At 44.3% G+C, this 26,687-nt stretch overlaps 1 protein-coding gene across 1 annotated transcript in view; it reads left to right on the top strand.

Moving 5' to 3' along the window:
- The window catches only part of LOC311503862 (partitioning defective 3 homolog), a 364,850-nt gene that overhangs the window by 39,975 nt on the left and 298,188 nt on the right, over positions 1 to 26,687 (top strand). Inside the window, exon 2 of the mRNA XM_084566761.1 lies at positions 4,764 to 4,865. Coding sequence (XP_084422887.1) covers positions 4,764 to 4,865 — 102 coding nt within the window. The remainder of the gene's footprint in view (positions 1 to 4,763; positions 4,866 to 26,687) is intronic.

The raw sequence follows: 26,687 nt of genomic DNA, 5'->3' as shown, positions 1-26,687 counted from the left end.
GTGCATGAAACCATGTTTGTAGATGCGGGGAGTTAAAATCTCAGAGAGCTCCATGACCCGTAACGCAACAGCACAGAGCCTTGCACAACGAGTTGATTAAGCTGCAGAGATGACGGTAACAGAGTGAGCTGGGGTTGACGGCTAAGTGAGCTAACACTCTATCCACCCTACGCCTGTCCTCCCTGCTCGCTGTTACAGTACACTGTAGCAATACAAATGGCTCTGTCACAATGCAGTCTTTGTTGGATGGATCTGTTCCTCCGCTTCGCTTTTGTTCAGTCCATTTGTACTGGTTCAGCGTTTGATTAGACCCACATGTGTTCAAATATGAAATATTAATGAAACGCCATTCCACTACGGGTTGCAAGTGCTGCATTCACAGCTAGGCGTTGGCAAGCGTTTATACATCGATCAGCCACAACATTGTGACCACTGACAGGAGTTGTAAATAACATTGACTTTCTTGTGGGAAACTGTTGGACCTGGTATTCATTCATGTGGATGTTACTTAGACATGTAGCACCCACCTAGACCAGACCAGGCACCCCCACCCCTTAACAATGACACTCCCGGTTTAGGAACAACTCAAAAAAAACATGAAGAACAGCTCAAGGTGTTGACCTGGCCTCCAAATTCACTAGATCCCAAACGGATCAAGTATCTGTGGGATGATCCACAGAGGCCCCTCCCCTCTACCCATGTTGACCAAGCAATTTCCCTTGTGGATCAGTAGTCTAACCTGTAGGACCCAAAGCCCCCCCACTAACAACATTCTGTTGTCAAAACTGTTTTGGAGGCACAAGGGAGACCTACACAATATTAGGAAGGTGGTCATAATGTTAGGCCTGATCTTTGTATATCAAGAACATATGGAATTTTTCAGCATTATGTTTCATAGTTGAGGAGAATAAGAAGAATCTCTGACCCCGACGTGATTTGAACACGCAACCTTCTGATCTGGAGTCAGACGCGCTACCGTTGCGCCACGAGGTCCTGGTAATCTGAGTTCCTTTGAACGCTGCTATCGCCCCTCTGGGAGCAACACCACTTGCAGGAGCTAATGCTGCTTCTGTAGAAATCATAAAACACACACACACACAGGCACAGGGGATTTCAACTGATGGTTCTGTCCCTGGAGGTCTTAGTAATACTTACCACCAGTGAGAGTGAGAAAACCTTTAGGAATGTGTGCATCATCTGAGACCTTGGAGATTCAGGGATGACCCCGAAAACACACAATCCAGTCCTGCTTAGCTAATGCAGCAGTAGTGAGTCATTGGAATGAATATTTAAAGAATCGGCTTGCTGGAGGCAAGGCTCCGCTGATATAACCAAGTCGCAGATCCAAACTCTCAAATTCTTTTCCCTCCATCGTTGGTGCTCTGCTGGGATTAAAGATGCGCTCCGGAGCTTCTCTCAGAATCATATTTGTTTCCCTGTAATCCCTCTGAGCAACAAGCCTGGATGAGGACCCTACCAAATTGACTTGGAGCGTGTCAGCGTTTGTACACTTAAAAGATTTATTTCTGTGTAACGCTGAGGGTCAGTTTGCGGTTTGTAATGGCTTCCAGACAGGCTAAATGTGCATGTCTTTCTTCTTCTCCTCGGTTTTCACTCCGTCTTGTAGCTGTATTTTAGTGTAGTTTTTCATTTCTCATCCAGATTGGACTTCTTTCAAACCCAGACAAACAACCCTACTTTAGGCTCCATATTGTATTTACACAAATCAGTTCGCTGTGAACTTAACATGATAATTGCCCGACTCTGTCCGCTTCTCATGTTTGGTTTTTCGGAAACCTGATGAACTCGCCATCTTCCTCTTAATAACCTCAAAAGGAAGAAAAACACCACGCAGTCATTCCCCTCATGATTTGGACCATTTTGCCTGGTGAACCGCGGTGGAGTGCAGAACAGCAGAGGCGAGCATGAAGGCATTCGACCACAGTCGTGTAGACGGCTCGGTTTGGAGGAGAGAACATAGGGGGGAAAGCGGCAGAGGGAAGGAAACGGGACGAGATCAAAAATAGAGACAAAAGCATGAGGAGGAGATTCTTTTATATCACGGAGGAAGGAGGAAGCGCGTTCACTGGGCTGGTTTCTCTTGCACCGTCCTCTCTGACTGGACTCGTAGGCTATGAGACGCGGTGGGAGACAAATCAAGAGAAACCTTGTTATTTGTCTGAATCAGACATCCAAACCAAACACAGCAGCAGAATATTTACGGGCTTAGTTAGGCTAGTTAATATAGACAGGAGAGCAGTTACAGCTAGCTTCAAAACATTAATCTTTTCTCCTACTTCTGTAGTTACTGCTCTCCTCCCATGAGGGCCTTATAAGGGGTATGGACTACACATCAGGGGTCGTGAACTACATTTGTCCGAGGGCCACATTTTTCTAAGCAGGCATTTTCGGGAGCAGACCAGAAAAAAATGTTTTTAGGAATAGTTATTGTTTAATAATTGTAGGGATGCACCGAAATGAAAATTCTTGGCCGAAACCAAAAAACAAAAATGAAGGAACCAAGGCCGAAAACCGAAACACCGAAAGAAAATTATTATGACAATTATTAGTACCATTGCATTTATGGCTATGACTGTGTACTAACATCACTAAAATCAAGGCATTGCAATGGCATAAATTAATAGTAATGTTTCAAAGAAAGTTTTCGGGTGCATCCCTAAATAATTATGTAAATACTGATAGCTAGCATGGCTTAAAGACTCGCAGCTTTTTCTCGACACATCAACCGGGATGAAACTTCTGTCTGGAATGGTAACTGCCTGATTCCATGATTGGTCAGACATTGGAAGTGGGCGTGGTTAATGCGGAAAAGCAGAAATGCTAGCGGCCACTCTGTGAGCTCCCAGATGCTAATATTCGTAGTGTGACTGCTAATCTCTCCTGGGTAGAGATCGGCATACAATGCTTAGCGTGTATAAAGATTATTATTATGCCTGTTATAGATTACGGTCTATGGAGGGAAACTGTGAGGACTTCCTTGGAGTTCAGCACTTCGTTTTCCCAGGAAGTATAAATGACTTGGCCAAAACAAACTTTTTTCTTGTTCTCGCAGCCCAAGGAGCGAGAGCAGATTTCGTACGTACGTAACAAAGTTTAGGCGTAACCCTCCATTGCATGATTGATTATCAAAATTTTACTAAGACACAGTAACACAGAGTCCACTTTTTTACTGTTTTATTGAGAAAATGGGTCTTTAACTTTGAAACTTACATTAGGACATTGTAGAACTACAACTCAAGCACAATTAAAATTACACAAATTTCTCTGCATAAGCATCGGCCTGTGCATTTTTAAACTTTTTGTTGGATTTGTCTGCGATGGACTGGCGACCTGTCCAGGGTGTAACCCCGCCTCTCGCCCGATGACAGCTGGGATAGGCTCCAGCAGACCCCCGCGACCCTTAACAGGAATAAGCGGGTACAGAAGATGAATGAATGAATGTTGGATTTGTTTAGTCTTCTTCGTTTGCACAAGCCCACCTAGGATTACCGTAATTACATAACGGTTTGAGCCATCTGAAAAATCCCAGCGGTTTCTGAAAGCTGAGATGTTGCGCTTTACAGCCAATATCATTACGGTAATTTCACCTGCGCCTCTCCCAGAAGGTTATTACACTTTACAAAATTAGCAAAAGCACTTACTCCCAGGTCATTTTCTGACCTTTTCACAGTCACAAGAATCAAAAAGAGGTTCAGGCAGAAGTTCAGGCAGACATTTCGAAGCTTTGGCATTTTCCTCAATGGCACGTTGTTGCTATGATATAAGTAAATAATCAACCAGCTTTGACATGCAGTGTCCTGTTTAAATCCATTTTTTTTTTTTTTTGCATTGGTCGATTATTCGTCATACTCTTGTGTTTTCATGGCCGTGACCAAGACATATTGAAAAAACGTCCAATCGTGCAATGTGGAAAAACAAAGTGAAATGCTGAACGATTGTTACGGGCTTCGGTTTATTGCACGATGGCACGGCACTGGATGTGCCTCGTTTATAAAATCATAATTTTAGTCTGGCGTATCGGGTTACAGCCATTCACTGCAGAACCAGCTAAGCAAGCTCAGTTGTGAAAGAGAGGTAGGCCTGAATGCTGCGTCGGCTTGTGTAGGTTTCTCACTGAGTAATAAGCTGACAGATTTATAACGTCTCAATATTTGGGGTCAATAAATCATTCCTTAACATCCAGTGAGATTGTGTAAGTTGTTTTTGGTGTTGCTTCAAATAGACTACGTACAGAAACACATTCTTTTCATTCTAACATTTTCGTGGGCCCCTCTGCTGCATGCTCTACCACATCTCACGTCACATGCATGAACATTATTCTCACGTTGATGCGTCTATAAGAGGCTGATGTATGCGACACATCTCCTGCCCCTGCCTTTATCACACTTCTTCTTCTTGTTTTCCCGCACCCACGCGGCGAAAAGGCCTCAGCCGTATGCTCCGTTTGCAGATCATCCCGGCTGGGGGATTAAAACATTTCATAACCGCTATCATGATGTAAATCCAGAACCATGTCAGAGCCCCCGTGTGCCAGCGGGCCTGCGTGGTTATATGAACCACATGGTGATTAGATCAGCTGATGATTCCTAAGGAGACGCACGCTCTGAATTCATTTGCAATGCTAATACGATGTGTGGCTTTACGTACATAATGCTGCAAATCCAAAGTCTATATGGTGCAAATAAATCTCAATACAGAGCTAATACTGTTGTTTTGTCTTCTTCTTCTTCTTCTTCTTCTAGGATCCCAGCTATTGGGTTCAGGTCCACAGGCTGGAACATGGAGACGGCGGCATCTTGGACCTGGATGACATGCTGATAGATGTGGTGGACGACAAAGACAGGGTGAGTCAAAGCGCGCGGTAAAGACGTAAAGCGTCCGGCGCGTGTTTGCAGCACTTATTCCCGTATTTGTATATTTAGCAGGCCGCCCCGCTCCGCCGCCTCTACTCATTTCCATTCAGCTTTTCCTCGTGCAAAAAATAGATTTTCAACTCTGCGCTGCCTCAAAGCTTTCACCGACATGTGCTCGCGATTACACCTGCCTGTCTGCTTTTACTCGTCGTCATTACTAAAACATCACAGAGCGGCGAAACCCCCCTCCCCCCCACCGGCACGCCGCCACGTTCTCCTTCTTAATCATTTCAACCTGCTGGAAGTTCTCCGTGGCTTTCGTTATTTGCGGAAGGTTAAGTGACATGAGTGTGACCTGCTCTGCTTTGTTGGGTGAGGGTGAGAGGGTGTGTGTGTTTCTATATTTGTCAGAATAAGAGCATGTGGGTAAAAATCCATGTCAAAGGCTTTATGATATCGCCACCCACCCCACCCACTAGACCAACTGTAAGTGATTACCCACAATCCCCGCTGCGTCCTTCCCATGGGAACGGCGCTGACTACACCTGAGTCACACCAGCTGTTTTTTGGCTTTAATGTCGGGCCACTTATGCTCCGCGTTTGTTCCTTTGAGTGGTTTCGGATGTGCATTTCCAAAGGGTTTTCAGTTTATTTAACCGGTTAAATAAAATTAGCAGATGTTTTACTAGAAGTTACTCATCGTCTACAGCTTCTGTAGTGTAGTTCAGTGCATTCACATCACCTCCAAAATATCTAACCTTCCAGCCAGCAGGGCCGTGATAACGTCTAAATGTCGATGAATCTGAAAATTTTGAATTCCTATCTTGTAGCAGTGTTTTTCTTTTGTTACCTCAGGTGTCTGGGTGCCACTGCTATCTTGTGAAATCAGAAAAAAATGCGTTCTCAAGAAAAACAGTGACAGAGTTTTCTGCATCAACAGGCTGGTCTGATGCACGGAACCTTTTTTTATTTTTATTTCTTCCCTATCTACTTCCTACACGATTCAGACACGGGTCGGGTCATGCGTGCACGTGCATCTCTCCCTCTGCACCTGATAGCGACTGTGTGGTGGGCGCCATGGTTACGCGTCAGGTGGGATCGGCGGAGGGGACAGCTGTTCTGCACCTGCTGCACCCCTCTCTGCCTTCATGTCATTTGCATCTTCGCCCTTACCTCACCCCTTACCGTTCTTGGCAGGCGGAAGAAAGAAAGAAAGAAAGAAAGAAAGAAAGAAAGAAAGGAAATCTGGGAGTTGGCAGTCACAGTGAACTAACAGAGGGTTAGAGGTGACACATATACATACATCTTCTTCTATTCTATTATGCTGTGAATACCTGCTCCCCCTGGTGGTTGTGTCGGCGCGTTACCTCCTCACTGATACCAGAATACTGAAAAGATAATATGGAAATTTGTCAGCATTTTATGGCACTGTCTTGCTGATTCTTGATAGCTTTTTAAAAACAATATTGTTTTATACTCTCTCTCTCTCTATATATATATATATATCTCAATATTCTGGTCATCCGGTAGCTGTGGCATCTGCTCTTTACCTGTATTCCTCTGTCAAACCCTTAAAAGTAAACAGTGATCCTCTGGTCACAAGACCGACACAGTGTAGTAGCGACACTCTGTTGATAATGAGTGCACGCTCAGCTGGAAGCGAGCCGGAACGACCGACTCTGGTGTGGTGTGTGGGTGTTTGCCTCTTTGTGTCTGTGTGTGTGTGTGTGTGTGTGTGTGTGTACGGTTGTAGAAGTAAATCCAGTCCGTCCAGTTCTACCCAGCTACTACCTAACAGGCAAGAACACATGTCGCCTTGTTAGTTTAACCCGTTCACGACAGCGCTGCTCTCATACATGGAGATGCATATCCCTCAAAGCATCTGGGCTGTCCGTCCTGACGTGATCTGCTGCTCGACGTCTTACGCTAGAGCTTGTTCCCTGACCTTACTTGACTTTACGTGGATTGAATGCTAGAGCTATTGCAGGTCTTCGCGGCTGCCTATGCTTCTTCCTGTCTAGTCTCTTAAGCCGGGCTCAGGCTGCTGGCTGATTCATTCCCTCTGGAGGAGAAGCCTGGTCCAGGTCTTGCTAGATCCATGAGTTCGGTCATCTGGATATGTGAGGGTTTGCAGTAGGGACGCCCCGATTCGATATCGATCATTTAAAATTTAGTATCCGATCAAAAATAAACAGAGTTTCCTCCCCTGGAGATTCATGAAGGGTTTTCTTATCTTACTTATATGTTCCTAGATGACATGTGCACTGTGCAACTGTCCAATAAATGGAGCTGTCAAAGCTAAAGTGATAATTACACCTTAGCTACTGCTCTACCAGAACAGGATTGACATGTAGTGCTGAGAGGGTTACTCGTACCTTGGCTCCGGAAAACCTGTGTTCTCTACTCCAGAGATATTCTGATCATCCAACGCCATGAACTCCCTAACCCTCTCTGGAATGTTTTTTCGCCTTGACCCTGTCTTGAGGACACTTCTCACTTTTTGTAAAATGCAGCATTCATTGATTACGCTGTTTCGGTGCGGCCCTGACCTGAGCGTACTCAGCGTAGGTTTTGAATAAAGCTGGTAGCATCAAATGACAATCTCCTACAACCACCTCACCAAACGTCCACATTTCTGACTGACTTAATTAAATAAAGTTCTTCTACACAGCAGACATGTTTAGTCACGCGATTATGGTTATTTTTCTTCTTCTTCTGGTATTTTTGGGCAGCTGTGACGCTAGCCTGTCGCTATTAAAGCACAAGAAGTTATGACGCTACAGGGATGTGATTTTGGACTATGGCAGAGCTAAAACAAATAACTACAAAAGATCAGGCTTGGCTGAATCCGATATTTACATTTATATATAATTTAAAAAATGCCCCGATTGGACCCGATACCGATCGGGACGTCCTCTAGTTTGCAGATCCAGTTTGAAACCCCTCACAACCGCCTGCAGAATCATTGAGGCCACCGTAGTCTATGTACGTTTGATTTTTAGTAATAAAATCTGGATGATTTATGTCACAACAGCCAAAGACTTAAACAAGTGCACACAGAAAAACAGAAAAGCAATAAACCAGGTTCCTTGTTATGAGATTCACATTAGCTGTTGACAGATATTAAAATCTCACCTCCAATCTCACAAGCGTTCTTACAACACCAACCTCTCATTCTCGTTTAGTCTCTTGCTTTAGTTTTTGTCTCGCTGCAAAGTATTTCACCAAGTTGTTGCACCCATAGACTGTATATAAATATGGACAACGTGTCCCCACTTCCTTGCATTGGCCAAGCTGACGCTGTTTTCCCGGGGATACGGGCGGTGCCATCTTGCGACTTCAGAGGCAGAGTCTGATCAGTACGGTCTGAGAGTGGAGCCAAGTGGAGCCGCATTATCGATGACCCAACCTCACATCCTCCAGACTCACCACAGTCTCAGTATTAATTACATCCACTCCTTCATCTTTCACGACAATGAGTGTGTGTTGCTCTGTCAGGTAGAGCGACACACGCTGTGTACCAGGTGTGTACATTTCAGCCAGGGCCATTAGAAGTTGGAGACTGATAAACTTAAAATCAGCAACAGAATCATGTAACCCGCAGTTTATGCTACGACGTTAACGCAGACTAGCATGCAGAGCCTATCGCTGTAGCTGACGTGCATCTCCCCAGAAATGGAACTATACGGTGCGGTGACGCAGAGTGCAAGAGCTGGTCCGCTTGGTAGTAGCGTGTGTCCACTTTAGCATTTCCAGCATTTAACTGGGGAGGTTTGGAGATACAGAAATTTGTACGACTCGTGTTTGGCAAAGTTTTGGCGAAAGTTTCAGCCGCCATTGTTGAAAGTGAAGCAGGAAGTGGAAAGAGAAGCAGGAAGTAGGAGCAAAAATGGTAGCGTTTTTACAGAGCGAGCCAGACTGACCGGCACACAAGTATAAATGGCTCGCACCGGTCTAGGCTGCGTGCGTAGGCCCTTGCGTTTAGGTCCTGCATTACTATAAATCCGCCTTTAGTTCCATTTCTAGTTGTGCGTCTTCAGGTGACTGGGACACAGGACATGATTTCAACTCAAGCCGAACTGTCGCTTTAAGAAGTTTAATTCCCAGGTCGGATGTTAAAGCAGGCTCTGAATGGGCCTTTAATCTGGCTCATGACAATTTCTGTTACTTTTCAATTCGAAACAATGATGTCATGTTGCAAGTTTGCCTTTACCGTTGGGAGCAGTTGAGCGTAAAAGGCCAGTGTGTGTGTGTGTGTGTGTGTGTGTGTGTGTGTGTGTGTGTGTGTGTGTTTGTGAGACATATCTGGCCCGGGTTCAGCAGCGGGATTATCGTGCTGTGATTCATATTCCGTCTCGGTGCGTGCATGCTGCAACCTGCCCGTCTCTGCTCACATCTTCGCCTCCATTTTCACATGCGTGTGGAACGGCGGGGTTAGTTTTGGTTTTGCGTTGCACACCGTGTCCCTTCCAAGTTTGGTTCCAGTTTGAACTTGGGCTTTTGGTTTGTTTTTCAAGATAATTCTGATAAAGTGGTCTGCTAGGATTTCAGATGTTTTTTTTTTTTAGATTAAGCTGTGTGGAAGAAGCAGCTACTTCATGTAATGACTGAAATTACAATAAATCACATCCGTCCGTGATGTCCAGTTGTAGTTTGTCTCACTTTTGCAGCAGTAACAGCAGTATTTTAAAGTGTCCAGTGATGTTTATTGGCGGTAGCCACACCAGCTTTTTGGTGCAACACTGCCACCCACTGCCCAAAGTATAGCATCCATATATTGGTTATTAGAAAATAAGTGAATTTTGTTTTTCATGTTAATATCCAGTTCACCAAAGAAAACAAATGCATTCTTATAAATGGATCCTGCATTTAATCTTAGCTTCATGAAGGTTCTGGTACTCAGAATGTTTTAAATAACTGAGAGACCTCTTCATTCAACTTTTTAATTTTGTATTCCTGTTTAATTGTATCGCGTTGTACCGACAACCCCATTTTAGTCAGCGGTCTAGGTCTAAATCACATAAACACCACAAACCTGCATCCTCTGAAATGATCACACGGTTTAATCACCACCTTTCCGATGCTCTTTCATTACGAACTGAACATTATAAGAGCCGCAAAGAACTACGCAAGTGAGTGCGTAACTGATTCTTAAATGAGCGACATGTGCTATTATTGTTATGTGAAATTATATGTAATTAAAAGCACCAGGAATTAAGTTCATTACAGTATTTATCACTGCAGCAGTGTTGAGTAAACAGTTGTTCAGATTCAGATTCAGAATACTTAGTTTGGTTGCAGTTTCTCATTTCTGCACAAGACAAAGGTCCTGTGATTGTGTGTTGTTGTCAGTCTAACCTTAAAGGTACACAGTTGTGAATGAAAATGTGAGAGTAGTCCTGTTCCAGGTTTGAATTAGAAAGTTTATTTTTGCATGTCGAGAAATCACAAAGGGCTTTTAGGTGTGGTTCCGCGTCTGCGTTTGGCTAAAGGTACATGGATTTGCACTTAAAACTTGGATGGATTAAATGTCTGATTTCAAACTGGCTAAGTGTAAATGCATATGACAGACCCATTCAGGTGGATTTAACTCCGCTTTCTTGGTTGCAGTGATTCCCTCGTGTTTTCATTCAAGTTTAAACGAGGTTATGTACGGTCGTTAGCTAAACTGTTGTTGCTGCAGCTAGCCGGCTTAACTGCAGGAGCGTAACAGCTTCAGGTGCATCATCATCTCTTACTGGGCTTGAGGAAAGTCTACCCTGATTTGCATGAAACAATGGAAAACAAAGACAGATTACTATTTCAATATGTTTGATCTGACCAACGGAAACATATCCGTGGAAGTCAAAGAGTCTTAAACATCATCTTGGAGGTGGGCTAGGCTAAAAAGCAGATATACTTTAGTGTTTAATTCAGTCCAGTTTAACAGCACCACAAACTTTTCCTTTTTCTTTTGGCTGTTCGAATCATCTGCTTCCATCTCTTCCATCCCTATCTTCTGCATCCTCTTCTCTCGCACCAACTACATTCATGTCCTCCTTCACTACATCCATAAACCTCTTCTTTGCTCTTCCACTAGACCTCCTTCAACCAATATGTCCACTGTCCCTCCTCTGAACCCGTCCAAACCATCTCAACCCGGCCTCTTTAACTTTATCTCAGCTGTCCCTCTCATGCACTCATTCCCGGTCCTATCCATCCTGGTCGTTTGATCTGACCCAAGGAAACACATCCACGGAAATCAAAGAGTCTCAAACATCATTTTATATTTTCTCTTGATGCATACGGTAAATAGAGCCCTGCACTGTTGCATATTATGCGGTTATACATAAAAGTGGTTGTGGAAAGTTTCAGCAGGGCTGAATTAGGTCCGCGGCAAGTGAAATAACGTGGTGCACATGCCTTCGTCGCTCTGCTCCTCAAGAAGAAAGTGCAAACTTTGATGCAGCTCCGGAGCCTCGGGTCAGACTTTTGCAGAATTAATTCAGCGTGGAGAAAAAAATAAAATACTTGCCATCAAACGGCTGTAAATAGCTGCAAAACAGACAATTCATCCATACAGCAGATGGCGACGTGGCAATTAGAATGACTCCTGCTTGGAAGATGGCCCTAGGTAGGAAATCCACAACGTGTGTCTGTGGAAATGAGTTTTTAAAAGAGGGGGAAATGCCACTGATACGGCCAATTAGATGAAATTAGATTAAACTTTAATGGTTATTGCAGCGGAAATTGGGCCATTCCACCAGCGATTCCAATTTGATATTAACTGTCAGGGCTGTTGTTGGGCTGCGCGAGACAAACTTATCGTCTCATTACGGACGCGGAGCTCTTTGAAAGTTGCGGTGAATAAATTGTGAGTAACAGACTAATGTTCTGTGAAGCAGGAGGAATTTAATTGTCTGATGCATAGGCGTTGATCACAGAAGAATGTTTTCTGGAGTTGCAGGAGTCTGATGTGCAACTGCAGGGATGAAAGGCAGATTCACTGATAGTTCAGGCTCACTGGGAAATAAGCAGCTCTGACTTACCAGACAGAAAGACTCATGCTTATGAGAGATACTCAAGTTCAGTGTGAGCTGTCTCTGCCCACACATGTCTGATTAGAAACCTCTTTGATTTCCTCCGCACTTCAAACATTAACATCATTAGCGCTTGAAGTGATCCCCTCTCACCTTGCAGAGGCGAAGACGCGTCAGCTCGCCTGCTCGGTCTGGACAGCTTCGTCTAAAGGGAGCAAATGAGTGAAGATGATTCGAGGAGCCGGGTCTCTCGGCGTTTGAAGTCTGGATCTCCCTCGTTAGCGGAGGTGAGGCGACTCCGGCCCCCCCTCCCGTCTCCTGGGCTTAATGAGTGCAAGGGGGTGAAGCGTGAATGCTCAGGTCATTAGGAGGAGGAAAGAAAAAAAAGCTCATTACAGCGGAGGTAGCTGAATCAGCAAGTCAGCGTCTTACAGCAGGTGAATGCAGACTCAGAGATGCAGCTTGACAGTTGCAGTGACACTTGTGAACCACAAGGAGGCACTCAACCCTAGCTTATAGTAGCTGCCTGCGCTATATCCTGCACTAAATCTGGTATTGTGTATGCTTTTTTTCATTTTTGGGAATGGATGCCAGCCTCAGATTCATTTTACGCTTTAAAGAAACATCACAAACATACAGAAAACACAAGGAAAAGAAAATATGGCTCCATTAGACTCTAACCCAACTGTCCAGGTCTGTGCTAACGTGCTCCCCGTGCACAATAATGAGTATCACATCCACGGCCCCCTGCGAGACGACCTCCTCGGACAACCGGCACCTCCTTGGCCCCCCCCCCCTCCTCCTGAAGTTGGCATCGCCATGGCAACGGCGGTCGGGTGCCAAGCGGGCACCTGCGCCGGGGTCGGGATCAAGCCGTGAGTGAAATTAGCCACGGCTAAAGCGGGGTCCCAGCAGCTGCCCCCTGGTACCAGAACACCGCCGGGGGAAATCAAAGACTAATTACTCTGTTTGTCTGAGTGTGTGTGTTGGTGTGTGTTGGTGGGTGTGTGTGTCTATTTCTGCTGGCATAGGTTGTCTGGTCTCACCATCATCTCTCAGCACTTTGTGGACTCTAATTATTCTACATTTTGTGTTGCACTCGGATAAATCCGCCTCGTGCAGTCGTTCCTGAACCTTGTAATGAATCCACTAAAGCCCCGTTTGATTTTACACCGTGGTACATGATGAAGCACATTGTGGATACCTAGTTGATTGCTCTGGGTTACTTTATGCCTCATTTATTTTAAACCCTGCAGTATTACCTGGCTGCAGAAACATACCTGCTTCTTGGTTATGTTTTGTTTATATCTGGTTGGAACCCAGGTGCTGCCCTCTGGTGGAAATGCAGTGCAGTGTTTTTTTCAACACGTCCTGCAGGGCTGATGTTCAGAACTACGTGCAAAGGAATACACAGGTGCAACAGGTCGTGTGTTTTCTGCTCAGACTGTCCCGTTCCTGCTCAGAACTGATTATGTGGTTATATATTTGAACTTTTGAAGGTGTTACTGTTCGCGAAATGAGATGCACACATGACGCACTCCTGCTCTCACACAGTGAGGACGATAAATGTTTGGCCGTTTAACCGGTGCACGTCGGAAGCTGTGTGTAAAAATGCTTTTAGTTTGTCCAGTTTGGGCGTGAATACCCTCAAATTAAAGCTGATATACTATGGGCACCTTTAGCCCGTATTCATTATATGCCATTTCATTAGGTACACTGGAGAAAACTAATGCATTCTCATGTATCGGTCCTGCGCTAAATCTTGAAGGTGGGCTACGCTAAATAACAGAAGCACTTTAGTGTTTAATTCAGTCCAGTTTAACAACACCAGTTTAACTTTTCCTTTTTCTTTCTTCTCTCACCCCAACCTCCTTCATGTCCTCCTTCACTACATCCATAAACCTCCTCTTTGGTCTTCCTCTAGACCTCCTTCCTGGCAGCTCTAACCTCCTTCAGCCAATATGTTCACTGTCTCTCCTCTGAACACGTCCAAACCATCTCCACCTGGTCTCTGATGTACTCATTCCCGGTCCTATCCATCCTGGTTGCACCCAGAGAAGAACTCATCATCTTCAGCTCTGCTAACCTACAGCTCTTCCTTCTGTCTTTTCCTCAAAGCCACAGTCTCTAAATCGTACAACACCGTCGCTGCTCTCACCACTGTCCTGTAAACCTCTCCCTTCATTCTCAAGCCACGTCCTCCAAAACGATCATCCGGTTGAGTTACCGCCTTTCTGACGCTGTTTCAAGATGATCTGAATATTAGTGCAGGGCTGTTACATTAAAATGCATTCGTTTTCACAAGTGTACCTAATGAACTGGCGAGTGAGTGTGCACACACATGCACTTGAGTGTCTCCTGGCTGTTTTAAGTATAAATGTCTTCACCTCCAATGAAAGAACAATCAAGACAAAGTGAAACATCACACACAGACTAACATACATACCCACACACACACCATGCTGCAGTCAGCTACAATCAGCCTACAAGGACCAGAGTCAGCTCTGCGTCCTGAAAGGCGCGGCGTGATAGCGGATTTCATCCTCCCCTCCGCCGCTCTGCTCGGAGGCCCGTGGGCGGCAGCGAGCGCTTTTTCTTTTCATTTTCCTCCGGGGCCTTTGGACCGATCGTCTGTGGTTGCGTGTTTATTCGACTCCTCGTTTTTCTGAACTTCGCTTACTACCGGGAAGAATTGTTGAGCACTGTTGTTCTCTTTCAGCTGCTCCCTGCTTCCCCGTTATGCTGCTGCTACTCCCTCACAGCGGGGGAGATGCCCGGCGTAACTGCAGTCTTTGTGCTTTTTGCTGTTAGCGGCTCAGTGGACTGTTGGCCGGCTCACTTTGTTCATGCTGCACTGTGAAGGCAGTCTTTTCTTTTCAAGGGCAACAGTAAACCTGCCTGTTTGTGCAGTTAATAGTGTACCTGAGGGAACCAGCAGTCTGGACAGAGAGACTTCTGACATACAGTTACCAGCCTGTATTTATTCAAGTCAGCAATACAACTGCATAAAGCTTGAGTGTGTAACCCGTAGTGGAAAAATCAGGAATGGCAGTTACATTTATTGTAAGATTACAGTTAAAATCTACTATGTCATTTTTGCACTTTGCAAATTCATCCCACGAGCCAGATTGGACTTTCTGGTGGGCCAGTATGTTTGACACCTGTGATCTACAGTGTCCTTATTTCAGCTCCTCTGGATGAATGGGTTTAAGAACTACGTGTCTAGAAGGGAAGATTATTGTTTATTAGATAAGAGACGGTGCAGATGTTTGTTTGCAGGGTAAAGCTAGAAGTGTGGTTCCTTTTGGACATTGTGTTTCATCAATGCGGCAGCGTGTTTTCACGTCTTGTGAGTCAAAACTTCACTGAACTTCAATTCATCAAACGGAAATAAACTAGAAAATCATCTGCATCAGATTTATGCAGAACAGGACTGGTTAGAGCTACTGACTTTCTAAATCGGTTCTATTTCTACTCACAAGGTCCCGATTGGTTTCAGTCAGAGGTGTATAAAGTACTTGAAAAAATAACTAAGTAAAAGTACAAATACCATAACTGAAAATGAATTTGGTAAAAGTTAAAGTCACCCATAAGAAAATCACTTGAGTAAAAGTCTTAAAGTAGCTCATATTAAATCTACGTAAGTATCAAAAGTATCTTGTGAAAAAAATATACTCAAGTATCATAAGTACAAGTACAAGTACAAAGTATTTTTATAGTACGCATAAAAAGAAGCAAAACAACCAAAAATGGTTCTCCCCTTGTTCTCTTTATTTCACTTTCAGGTGTATGAAATAGATGTGGTATGATAAAATACAAACCAAAAAACATTTGTAGAGTGAGTGAATCAAAGTCTCGTGTCTGTCTGAGAACAGAATAAAGCGTCTGTCTGCCTAAGAACACAAAAAAGTGCCTCCTATGTTCTCGTCAAGGCTGACTGTCGTCTGAAGGAGATGCTGTCAGTGTGGTAACGTCTTCCGTGTCTCCCTCATCAGCGTTAACTGCGGAGGTAGCCATGTTGATGTCTGCCGCACCGCGCATCCTGCCCTGACCTCTAAACCTCGTGAGAGTACCGTACGTTGTTCCTCTCGTCCTGTCGGACACGCCCATTCCAGATAATCCTTCGATGATTAATTATATTTCTATTTTAATTTGTAACGAGTAACGAGGTGGCAAACGTCACAGTAACAGAGTAAAAGTATATTTTTTTAACTTTTAAATGTAGTAGAGTAAAAGTAAAAGTCCGGATTAAAAAAAAAAAAAAACTCAAGTAAAGTACAGATCCTCAAAAAAACTACTTAAGTAGTGTAACAAAGTACATCTACTTCGTTACTATACACCTCTGGTTTCAGTTAGAGATATTTCAGTTTTGGAACTAATGTTTTCAGAAGTTTGGGGTGTTTCCAACATATCGTACCTGTAGCTGGCACATCTTGCTTTGATTTTGCCCAGCTCTTTTCTGTCGTCAAATCCAAAACGCCGCCACGGATCGTCTTTAAGGCCCGAGGGTGCAGCTGTAGCTTTTGTCATGGTTCGGATCTCCCTCACACGTGGACCGGCCCCGTTGCGTGGTCTCGCGGGACCAGTGCGTGCATGAATCGGACATTTTAAATGGAAAATCTACCCTTAAGACACACAGAACGGCAGCAGTATCCTTGCGCAGGTTGCTCTGTGATGTGTGATGCATTTCAAAAGGGGATCTAAAATATATAATAATTTGTTCAAAGCTCAAATAAAAACGTTTTATCCGGCTGTTTTTCAGACTCATAGAGACTTGAACTTCACAGGTTCCAGGACATACCACAGCCTTCTTATTTCAACAGATGGTACTGTGTCAATATCATAATATAAAGTAGATTATTTTTCCACCCTCAGTGTGTGTTAGGAGGATCGGTGACTGATAGATATGTACACTGTGTGGTGGCCAGACTGAGCAAACAAATGAAACTCAAATGTAATCTCTTTGAGGTCAGGGTCTGTTTCTAGAGCCACATCTCATAACAGCGAAGACAAATGGTTTGTTGGAATAGGAGTGCCGTGTGTGGCGTAGACAGTCTGGGAGGTGACGATGCAGAACAAAGGTCTTGAACCTGAGGTTACGCGAATGCATTCCATCTTCCTGTGGACCTGCCGAGCCACCAGTACGATCGACGTCTTGTTGTCATAACCGGAGCATCGGCTGTACGGCATATGCGGCATGACGTGCACGTCCCAGCGCCTGCGGTAACAATAATATTGCTCCGCGTTGCAAAGCAGCGGGCAACTCCTCCATCTTCTGCTGAGGTTTTCTGTAAAAACCGGCGAAATCAGGTCACGTCACCGAAGCCTGTCTCTTCGGCTCGGAGGCAATCCAGCCAGCCGCGTAGGTGTCTTTGATTTCTCCTTCATGACAGCTCCCCTACAGGAAGAGATTTCTGCCAGTGCGCCAAATTGCTCCTGACATGGTGTAAGCCCCCCCCACCCCCACCCCCACCCTCCCCGAACACTGTCTGGAAATGCCAGGGCTTTAAAACCAAAGCTGTGGATAGGCAGCGCCAAAGCCGACGCCACGTTACCACACCCGTGCAGAATCTTGCGCACGCACGCTCATCCTCGCGCTGTGTATATCCACGCGTCGCTCAGGAGGATGTTGGCCCTGGTTGACAGCTGTCAGGGCTGCTTTGGTTCCAGTGTCTGGATACTTTGCCAAACAAGCCTATTATCCGCGGCGGCGAGTCCCGTGGAGGGGCTCGGCACGGCCCCAGGGGGCTGATTTGGGTCAGCCGCCATGAGACAGGCTCTAAACTGAGGTGACAGATACAGCCCCCCACTCCACCCCACGCTGGGATCCCAAAAAAAAAACCCTGCAGGGGTGTACCTAGGAGCGCTAGTGCAACGTTTTCCTCTGCTATGTGGCGAGTAGTGCACCCACAAGGCCTGCTGGCATCAGTCGGTCGAGGAGACTCTGGCCTGGTTTCCACTTATATTTGCTATTTATCCTCGGCGTCTCATTATGTGGCTGCAGTGAGTTTGGCCCATTTCAGAGGAAGTCATCTCCTCCGCGTGAGTCTTCCTCCCCCCCCTCGCCTCACGGGGGCAATAGCGCATTCCCCGCGTGTCTCAAGACGAAGATTGCTCGCTTGGAAATTACTTACGCAAAGTCAAAGCCAGTTCAACAGAATCCACAGTCCTAAATAGAAAACTTCAATCCGCCATCAATTGCTTATTCTTTTGAATATAGACCTATTTCCCTCTCACCCCGCTGACTCCCGGCTCCCCGTTAAACCGAGCGAGCGTCTCTTCTGCATGACAAGTATCCCTCTGTAGCTTTTGTCTCAAGAGTCTCCAGCCCGTGAGCGTCTGTTTTCAACACTCGACTACGTCTCTCAGAACCATATATAATTACCCTCGCGGATCCAAAGTCACTCCAAGGTTGTGTCTGGAAATTGGCTCTCGGATAGACGTTGAAAGGGTCGAAGCTCTGTTGCAGACTGGGTTAATTTATAGCGGCGTACGTGATACGTACACCAGGCTGGTCGGGATTTGGAGCGCTGTGCAGATTTAAATATTGCAGTAATTAGCAGAGCTGCGAGTATGGTCCAGGGGCTAATAGAAGAAGGATTTGGTGAAGCACCTCCGCATACACATGAGCTTTGATAAATCAAAAACCCCACTTATATGTGCTAGGTGTATCTGAATTTAAAAAGGCAAGTCAACAGGAAGGGATGCACGACATAGAATGCATAGAGGACAAAGGAAATGCACCGCCCATGACAGAACAATAAACACAGATAGAGACAGGCGCGACACCTAAAGGATGGAAGGAAGCCGTGTAGGAGGGGAAGATGATGAGAGCGGTGGGGAGCAGACGTCGCCGCGAGCTAAGCCGAGTCTGGCGTTGGCGGCTGGCACTGCACCCACTGCTGAAGTTGACACTGGCACAGGGAGAAAGGGAGGCGGTGCCAGGGCCGGGAAGCTAAGCCCAGGTTTGGAGAGCTCTACACGGCCATATTGTAGCAGACAGAGAGCCGAATCCCCTCTAAGACCGTGGCTGCGTGCGCTCTCGTCGCCTCTCTCCTCGTGAGAAAAGGCTAAAGACCTCTTTAGATTACATCCTGCTCTGCTAAACTACAGGAGGCTTACGGACACGCTGAAGTGCTGTTTGAAGTCCTCTTGCACAAGGGCTGGTTGCATGGATTTGTGGTCGTGACACTATGATTATCAAACATTTTTTAATGCCAATAGCGAATGAAAGTCCCACATGTGCGTCATTATTTTAATCTTCGCTCAATTTGTTTTATGTCTTACTCGTGAAAGTGGCAGTCTTGCAGATTTTGGTGGGTCACTGTCCATAACCTGAATCTGAATCCATCATAATAAAAACAGCTTATATAAGCAGAAGAGGGAGGCTCGATCAGAAGGATTTTCATTCAGATAAAGAGGGCTGGTGAAACCTTTGATAATCCACTCATTCGGAAAATATCGTCTCCTAATAACCATGTAAATGCTCGATCCAACTGTTTCTCTTTGGGTGGAACAAAAGCATTGTTGCTGCACATAGTTGTCCCAGGTAGGGTAAAAATTGGGAGGTGTTTGAAAGAATGAACAAAACTGGAATTGATGTAGGAAGCGGCGTTAAAACCTTGGGTTAGGGTTAGGGTTTATATAGTAACCATGTAAACGGTTAAATTGGAATCTTGAATCAGGTTTAAGACAAAATGTCCATGTGATTGTAGCCAGTGTTTGGTTTAGGGCTGGGTATCGCTACGGATTTCCTAAATCAAATCAATTCAATTCAGTTAGAGATGCTTCACTTTCAACTAACGTTGTCATTGGTTTCAGAGATTTGTGGTGTTTACACAATATTTCACATCTATTCTCCCGTTTTGCTTCGGTTCTGGCAGCTCTTCTCTTTCGTCATACTTTTCAAATCCAATCAGCTTTCAGGCCTGACGGTGCTCTCAGAGTAGTAGCTTCAATCACGTTTCAGATCTTCCTCACACTTAGACTAATCATGCTGAGCGGTCTCACGAGATCTGTTGAGTTAAACTAGTCTCACAAGAGTAGGAAATGGCATGAATTAGGAATCAACATCACATCTTTCAAACCAAGATCTATTTTAATCATGATTTTTTTTTTTTTAAACCCAGCCCCAGTTTGGATCTGTGGGAAGTCAGCCAAAAGAGAATAACCACTGTACTACAAGACTTGCCACTTGTATTAACTAACTATTTATGCAAAGTGCAATAACCGATCATTAATTTGTACTTTTTTTTCCAAGCTAAGAAGTAAAAACTTTCTCTATATACACATATATATATCACACTATATATATGAAGGGTTTTCTCTGTCTGTAAAATGCATAATTCCTCTTTCTCCATCGTATTCTGTCCTCCGTCTGCTGCCTTCACTTCAAGTCAAGAATACTAAAAGCCGCATGCATTCATTATGGAGGGTATCTGAAGGTCAGTGGGCCAATTTGAGAGAATGTGTCTCAGTGTGTCTTTGTGTGCAGCCGTGGTTTTGTCCAGAAGGCATTTTTAGGTAAAAATTGTCAAGACCCCTTTGCTGCTATGTCTTCTTTCTTCTTTTGTGTTTAAAAAAAAAAAAAAAAGAAGCTCATTCATCACACGAGTGTGTGTGTGTGTGTGTGTGTGTGTGTGTGTAAACTATGTGGTATTATGTGGAAAATCTTGAGAATCCCGGCATGAAAGCCTTATGTCTCTGCTCCAGCAGATGTGCCACAGCCTAGGGCCCCCCCAGTTGTAGCTCGTTATGTGAATGTGTGTGTTGTGTGCGTTGGTAGACTGCATGCTATTCCCATTCGGAAGTCAGCGGGGAGTTTGCCTATAAAAGGCACAAATAATAGGCACCCATTTATCTCTGAAGATACTCATCCATCAGCACACACACACACACACATATATGCACACAAACACATCTGATGGTTTGCAATATTATTGCTGCGTTGTGCCAGAAGCAGTGTCCTGTATACATGCGTTAGTGTAAACGTCTGTCTTGGCACAGAGAAAGAAGACACATGTGACATTCTGCATTGTCCCCTGTCAGTAACTGTGTCTGGTTCTCTTGTTTAAAGGCTGTTACACTGTAAAAGCCCTGATTCACTCACTGACACTGTGTGTGGCCTCCTCTACTCGCGACCCCCCCCCCCCCCCCAAAGGACACACAAGCAGCCTTCTTTATTAGCATCAGAAAAAGTATAGGTCTATCCATCTAGCCTATATAGCTCATTTGTCTCCTCTAAAGGGGTGCATGCGCAGGAAATGACGTGCAGCGATGTGGCAACAAGAGAAAATGGAATGTTAATAAAAAAATTTGTGAGTTGGAAGACAACAAAAACCTTTGGCGACGCAAAGTGGGCAGGTATACCAATCAGCCACAACATTAGAACCACTGACAGGAGAAGTGAATAACATTGATCATCTTGTGACAATTCAGTGTTCTGCTGGGAAACGTTTGGACCTGGCATTCATTCATGTGGATGTTACTTAGATATATACCAGCCACCTAGACCAGACCAGGCACCCCCACCCCATAGCAATGACACTCCTTGATGTGTCCCCAGCGGGATGCAGCCACAAAAACACTTTAGGAACAACTCAAAAAAAAAAACATGAAGAATATCACAAGGTGTTGACCAGGCCTCCAAATTCACTAGATCCCAAACTGATCAACTATCTGTGGAATGATCCACAGAGGCCCCTCCCCTCAAAGCCCCCCCCACTAACGACATCACGTTGCCAGACACCACAGGACACCCTCAGAAGGCCCATGTCCATTCTCTGATGAGTCAAAACTGTTTTGGAGGCACAAGAGAGACTTACACGATACTAAGAAGGTGGTCATAATGTTACGCCAGATCAACGTTGAGGCGACGACCAGTGGGAGCGTTATGGTAGACACGGTTGGTCGACAGAAGATGCTAACACATAGTTTCGCAAACTTTTACCCAAAGGAAACATAGTCAATGGCTTTGGTTCCTATGACCAAATCCAGTACGCTGATAGTCGGGTGAATTAAGATGGAGTTACGTCACGTTGGCGGTATTTGCTTTTCAAATAGAGCGTGGTGAAGGCAAGAAGAGCTAGCTCTTTCCATAGTCGAGCAATATTTTAATGTTCTGTTTGTTTCACTTGTCCACTAGCGACCAACTGTCAGACAAAAAATGATGAGTGACTAGTAAATCGCTTTATATGTGGATGGGGCTAAAGTCTAAAATGCCCTATTTCTTCATGGATGTTACAGGAACTGGAATTAAGATGTGTAAATATAAAAGCATGGCTTGTTACTCAACACTGCCACAAAAAAAATAATGTATTTAGGGAATTGATGAAGCTAACAGGCAAGCACAGGAATATGTGTTTGTGTGTGTTTGCCTTCGTTACTAGCGTCTTTCTGTCTTCATGCATGTGTTCACAGTGTTTTGAAATGACCTAATTCTGATATCTCCTGTTAAAACTCGCTCCTCCTGGTGTTTGAAGAATCACAGTCAGTTCTGTATTCTTCACAACTCCCCTCTGAATCCCCAACTGACTGCAAAATATCGTTTTCCAATCCGCTCCGTCTTTATTCTGCTGTTTACTCTCCACTGGCTGCCTTGTCTTCAACTGGGCCCGTGAGATGGCACGGAGGGCAACACATAGACCTTGCCTTTCCTCTCTAATCCCATATTGATCATCGAGCAGTGAATGAACTGCACATGGACTCACCGGCTGACTTTATCGATCCCAGCGAAACACAAACACACACACATTCGTCCATTTACCTCACTTACCAGAAGTCCTTATTAAGGAAAAGTGTTTTGCCCAACTCTGGCCTGTTACTGTGCGGAAAGTGACAGTTATATTATGTGTGACGTGGTGAGATGCTACGATACGCTGCCAAAGTAATGGTGTAAACGGGTTCAAGCTCCACATTAGGGAAATGAATTTTCTGCAGTTCACAGAAATGAACGTGGTTTTGTTTCCCGTACACCAAACATTTAATCCAATCCATGTGTAGACACAGTTAAAGCTGCATGTTTACTTGTCTGTCACGACTATAATTAACAATAACAATGTTTTATTCAGGCTTTTTTTTGGGCTAGCTATTTATTAAGCAAGAGACCAGGTTCAAACATCCATGTCGCCATTATTTTGTTTTTGAGCAACTTTCTGAATAAGTAGCAGCTTCACAGGTGCTGATCTCTTATGCACACTCGTCACGCATCTCCTATTAAATTGTGTATGTAGGTATTTGACTATGTACACTCTAAAATAATTGTGATAAGTTGATTTTCTTTGTCGGAAATCACTTTAGGCGCCAGGGACGAAGCACGTACTAGAGGGAAAGCACAAACCTGAAGGGAAATGGAGTCCTGGAGCAGTTCCATTGTTGACATTTGCAGCGTTTTTCTTCTTTTTGCGTGTTTTCCTAACCTGAGGCGCGAAGTCAACCGTGGAAAGCGTTTAGGAAAAGAGCAGACGCTTTAAAAAAATACTTGGAGAGCGATCAAGAGGAAACACAAACAGCCACAGTCCGATGAACTTTGAAAAGCTAGCAAGCAGTCAGCGTAGGTGGCTACGTAGTTAGCATGTCAGTATTTGTGAATGAAAGGCATCCTTAAGATTGACCGACCCGGAAAATACTATTTCTTAACTGGCAGTAGTTCCTCATAAGACACCCGTTGGCACCTCTGTGGATCAGTCGCTAACACATAGGTTAAAGCCTGGAAAGATGGATTGTCATGTGATTCAGAGATCAGATGCTTCTGAAGGTAACTATTCTCTACACATCTATGTGTTTTTATCGTATTTCTAAATTTGGAGAGCTTCCCTTAAAGTTATCGTTGTCACTCTTGCATGCTTTTTGTCCTCAGGGTCGACGGAAGTAAAGACCTCCAACTTTCAACTCCGCCAACTCCGCGTGGGCGCAACTGACAGACGCACATTTCTGGAATATTACTTTTATTCATAAGTGAAAATAATGATGACTGTTGCTGCCAGCGATGACGGGATGTTAATAATTCATGGCAAGGAAAAACAAAACCTAGTCGACAGATGTTCTGCTTAGCGTGCTTCTGCTCAGACACGGCCCTTGGAACAACAACCGTGTAACACACTCCGCTCACCGGCATCCAAAAGCAACCTATTTACCATTGTTTTGATTCAACGTGCTCTTTATTTCTTTTGAAAGGGAGTGCAGATGGGATGCGTGTTTTTTTTTAGTGACAACAACCAACCCTAAGTGAAATGGAATAGCTGTGGAAAGCATGTGCGTTTGCGCTAAAGTTATTTTCCAGGATAGAGGTTTAGTACTTACCACATGTGAGATTCAGAATTGGGACTTGCAGAATGTGGTGGCATACTATTGAGGGTGCCGTATTGTTTATGCACAAATTGAGATCCAAGTTCTATCATCAATGTGTGCTAACATGTCTTTTAAAGGATAAAGACACCAGCTTTATACTCTAAAACCATTATATTAAAAATGTCCTCATAAAGCGACACGTCCCCAAACTGCGAGTCAAGTGTACGACTCCCTGGTGGCCGTGGCCTTAGTGTGTATATAAGTGTGTATATGTGTGTGCGTGCGCGTGCGCTCTCACAGTGCAATGCCCCAATTAGCAATCGCATTAGCCGAGGTGTGGCACCTGAGACAGGCTGCACAGGGAGTCCTCCCCTCCCCCCTCCTCCCCACCCCACCTTAACACGGCATTAAGAGAACCAGCCCCTGCTTTAGTTTGACAAAGAACCCGCTGTGACATTTCATTCAGTCATGACGTCTGTGTTAATATTTTGTCACACAGATGTGGAAATGAGTTTTGCTGTCGGGGGAGGGGGGAGGGGGTATGTTTCAATACACGGGAGGCAGACTAAAAGTGAAATAGTAAAACATTTACCTTGTGTTTCGTAGAAAGGAGACGGTTTTAAGACACATTTCCGCCACAAAATGCAATCGAGTACAATATTACAAGATTCTGAAAGCTCTTTTTAACTGTAATAATAAATAATTTGACAACCCCTCATCCTTACCGTCACTTACACTTATTTGCAGTGACAAATGTGCCTATTACAGGTTGGATAATTTCACTCTTTTCTAATAAAAAAATCATAATTTTTAGACGTTTCCTTGGTGCAAGTGATGTTTCCGACACATTTTTAAGACGTCCCTTACAGAGGAAACAGGTGGCTTTTCCTTTACAGCTGAACGTGCCCGTCTCATTTTAAAATTGTTTTGTTTTTCATCTCCTCACCTTTCCCCCCGCATCCGTCCATCCCCACGTCCACCAGCTGGGTCCTACTTTCTAATTGTTGATGTTGACGGCGGCTGTGATGGCGGATTGTCCTCGGCTGCCTGGAGGGCAGTTTGGCAGGACGGTCACTCTGGCGCGGCGCCCCTTTTTATTGCCTCCTCGTGGCTTTGTTTGCATGTGAGTGTGTGTCGCCTGCGTCCATTTTCTTTGCGGAGCTCTGGCAATTCGTTTCATTTTTCGTTCCACTTTTCTCCCTGTAGTTTGCAGTTTGCTCTCAAGAAAAGCGACCCGTGTTTTCTTTTCCATCACACGGTTCACCTTCACCGCTACATTTCTAACATGCCACTTTCATGTTGTGCCATTATTATTTCTGGTAGAGAAGCGATAGAACGAGATATGAAAAAGGAAAGAAGAGGTATTCGATTGGAGTGTAAGTAGCTGGAGGTTGATATGAATATCAAAGAGTTTGATTCCTGGAAGCAGGTGATGCTTCACCATGCCCCAACAGGTGGTCTCCTCTGGTGTGCCTTTCTGTAGTTACAGGTTGGGGTGTGTCTAAACGTATGAGTGCACATTGTTAGTGTGTTTTTGTTTGTTCATAGCGCACAAACCTGCCATTAACCCCTCCATATCAGACTGTGACAGAGTGCCTCTGTTATTTAATACGTGTGATGCCACATCCATTTAAAACAGGCTGGTTTGGTTGCCTCTGCTGTGTTTAGGCCGAGTGGAACAACACATCTCACCGCCTGTATTTCACGGCTGGCTCAGTGGAGGAGAAACGCAACATGAAATATTGAAATGTGCCCTCTATGCCTTCCCCCAAAAGGTCTTTTATACAAACGTTAAAGCATTTCCGTGTTCCATCATACTGTAGTTTTAAGCAAGGGATTCATCTCAACATCTGTAAGGTCAGTTAACATATAAAATAATGCACAATGAACAATAACCACTTCCTAACATGTTTGCGTTCAAGCCTTTGTATCACATTTTAATGCTTAATTATTTTCTTACAAGCAAATAAAAGAAGATCAAAACTATAGTTTATGAGCATCAATCAAATTGTCCCATAATTTTGTGATCAGTAATCTAGGCGTTTTCTAAAAAATACTAAATGTGACCTTATATTTATACAAAAACAGTTTGAAAATAATATTTTAAATAGTTTACATTGTCAGACAACAAGTTGTGGAAAAACGGAAGTGTTTAATGCAGGTATTAAAAGATTAATTACACGATACGATACGATGTGTTGTATTACGTTACCAGATATTGAAAGCATTCATCGCGAATTTAGATCTTCCTGTCTAATACCACGCACGGAAATTTTACAAAACGAAGCAGATGCGCATGAAAACAAGCAAACTCAAGATGAAGAAAATACATGAAAAAGGTAACAGTAACATTTATTTTAAGAATGACCTACATCGGAAGTGTCAAATATTAACGCATCATTTTAACTCTGGGGGCCGGACCAGCAATGTAATAGCAAAATAACCTAGAACTAACGACTCCAAATGTTTCCCTTTGGTTTAGTGCAAAGAAGAACTTTATGAAAAT

This window comes from Chelon labrosus, assembly GCF_963514085.1.
Source record: "Chelon labrosus genome assembly, chromosome: 18".
In the NCBI taxonomy this organism is placed as follows: domain Eukaryota; kingdom Metazoa; phylum Chordata; class Actinopteri; order Mugiliformes; family Mugilidae; genus Chelon; species Chelon labrosus.
Note: the sequence above shows the minus strand (reverse complement) of the source record. Positions and strands in the feature narration are given on the sequence as shown.